This window comes from Monoraphidium neglectum (assembly GCF_000611645.1).
Source record: "Monoraphidium neglectum strain SAG 48.87 unplaced genomic scaffold scaffold02166, whole genome shotgun sequence".
Taxonomy (NCBI): Eukaryota; Viridiplantae; Chlorophyta; class Chlorophyceae; order Sphaeropleales; family Selenastraceae; genus Monoraphidium; species Monoraphidium neglectum.
Genome location: NW_014011462.1, coordinates 1 through 1,568, shown reverse-complemented (window position 1 = coordinate 1,568; position 1,568 = coordinate 1). Strand labels below are relative to the sequence as shown.

At 66.1% G+C, this 1,568-nt stretch overlaps 1 protein-coding gene across 1 annotated transcript in view; it reads right to left on the bottom strand.

The window, feature by feature from the left end:
* MNEG_10066 (hypothetical protein) overlaps positions 1–1,252 on the bottom strand; it is a gene marked incomplete at both ends in the record, with an annotated part of 3,449 nt that extends 2,197 nt beyond the window's left edge. The window contains 3 exons of the mRNA XM_014041459.1: positions 257–331; positions 688–812; positions 1,105–1,252. Of these exons, the coding sequence (XP_013896913.1) occupies positions 257–331; positions 688–812; positions 1,105–1,252 (348 nt within the window). The remainder of the gene's footprint in view (positions 1–256; positions 332–687; positions 813–1,104) is intronic.
* Positions 1,253–1,568: the final 316 nt, after the last annotated feature.

The following is a 1,568-nucleotide window of genomic DNA, read 5'->3' as shown; positions in this document are numbered from 1 at the left end:
TGTGTGTGTGTGCGCGCGCGCGCGCTTGCACATTGTGCGGCACATGTGTTGTGGGACGGATGTCACCCCCGCACGTGGCGCCTGTGAGGAACAGCAAGAGCGTTCGCGACCGCAAGCAGCAGCGCGGCCCTCGCTCGTCGCCTTTTACTCCGCCGCATTTACTCCACGCCGCCTGCACTAAACAGTCGGCCTCATGCATAGCAACCTCTCCCGTCTGGTGCCCCACCTCGACCCCCCGCCTTCTCCCAAGCCTCACCTCATCATTGAGCCGCCCCACCAGGGGGGCCAGACCCAGCATGTTGGCCAAAACCCCGTTGAGGGTGGACCGCACCTGTGAGGATGAAGGGGTCGCAGCATGCGGTGCGAGTGCGGTTTGAGGGTGTTGTGTGGTTGATCAATACATTCTTTGTGTGTGTGTGTGTGTGTGTGTGTGTGTGTGTGTGTATGTGTGTGCGCGCTCGCACACGTGCACGTGCGTGCCCGTTGATCACAGCAGTCTGCAGAAGGGAAACCGCTTGGCGAGCACGCATGCGAAAAAGAGTGGTTGACCCGTGCAAGCGGCGACTCAGCACGCCCATCAGGGCGCAGCGATACTGATGATCCAAAACACAGCGACGCTTGCCACGTCAGATTGCGCCCCGCGTGCACGTGCCCGCCCCCCCCCTGCGTCCACAAACCCCACCCCACCTGCGCCGACGAGTCGTCCAGCAGCGCGCGCCCCAGCAGGGCGGCCAAGAAGGCCTCGTGGCGCGATATGAGGGCGTCCATGTCGCAGCAGGACGCGGCCGCACCCTGGAACTCACGCCACGCGCCTACAGAGGGGGCGGGTTTGAGGGCGGTGGTGGCGACGGCGGCGGCGGGGGCCGGGGCGCGGGGTGCGTCGGGGGAGCGCAGCTAGCCCAGAAGGGGGCAGGACATGTTGGCGCACAGCTGCCAGCCCAGCACCAATGCATGTCGTGATTCTCCCCAAGGCGTTGGAAAGTGTGATTACCACATAAGAATATCCCCTCAGACCCGACACCATCCGGTCATTCGAACGCGACCAGTCGACAGTGCAGCCAGACGCGCCGCTCCGACACTGGCGCGGACCTCCCGCCCCCTCACCTTCCAGCACCTCGTACGTCACGTAGGTCCTCATGTTGGTGGCAAAGTGCCCCATGTCGGCGCGCAGCCGCAGGCACGACCGCAGCAGCCGCTCCAGCGCGGCGCGCGCCGGGGCGCGGAACTTGGGGAGCTCCCTCTCAACCTCCACCTGGCGGTTGGCAGCAGCGGCAGTGTCGGTGACAGCTGGGTGATTTGATGCTCGCTGATCGAACAACGTTGCCTGGCTGCTTGATGGGTGGATCAGCCGGCGGGACGGCTTTGAGGTGTGGGTGTGGCCCTTGACAATTCGCACCGTTGACAAGGTGCATGTGCGTCGTCACTGCTGCGCAGCACGGCAGCGCCGGCTGCAAAACAGGCACACACACACGCCCGCTCGCCGCCCCTCACGACCCGGCCCCTCCCAGGCCCCCGCGCGCCTCCTAGCCCCGCGCGCCCCTCCCAACCCCGCGCGCCCCTGCCAGCCC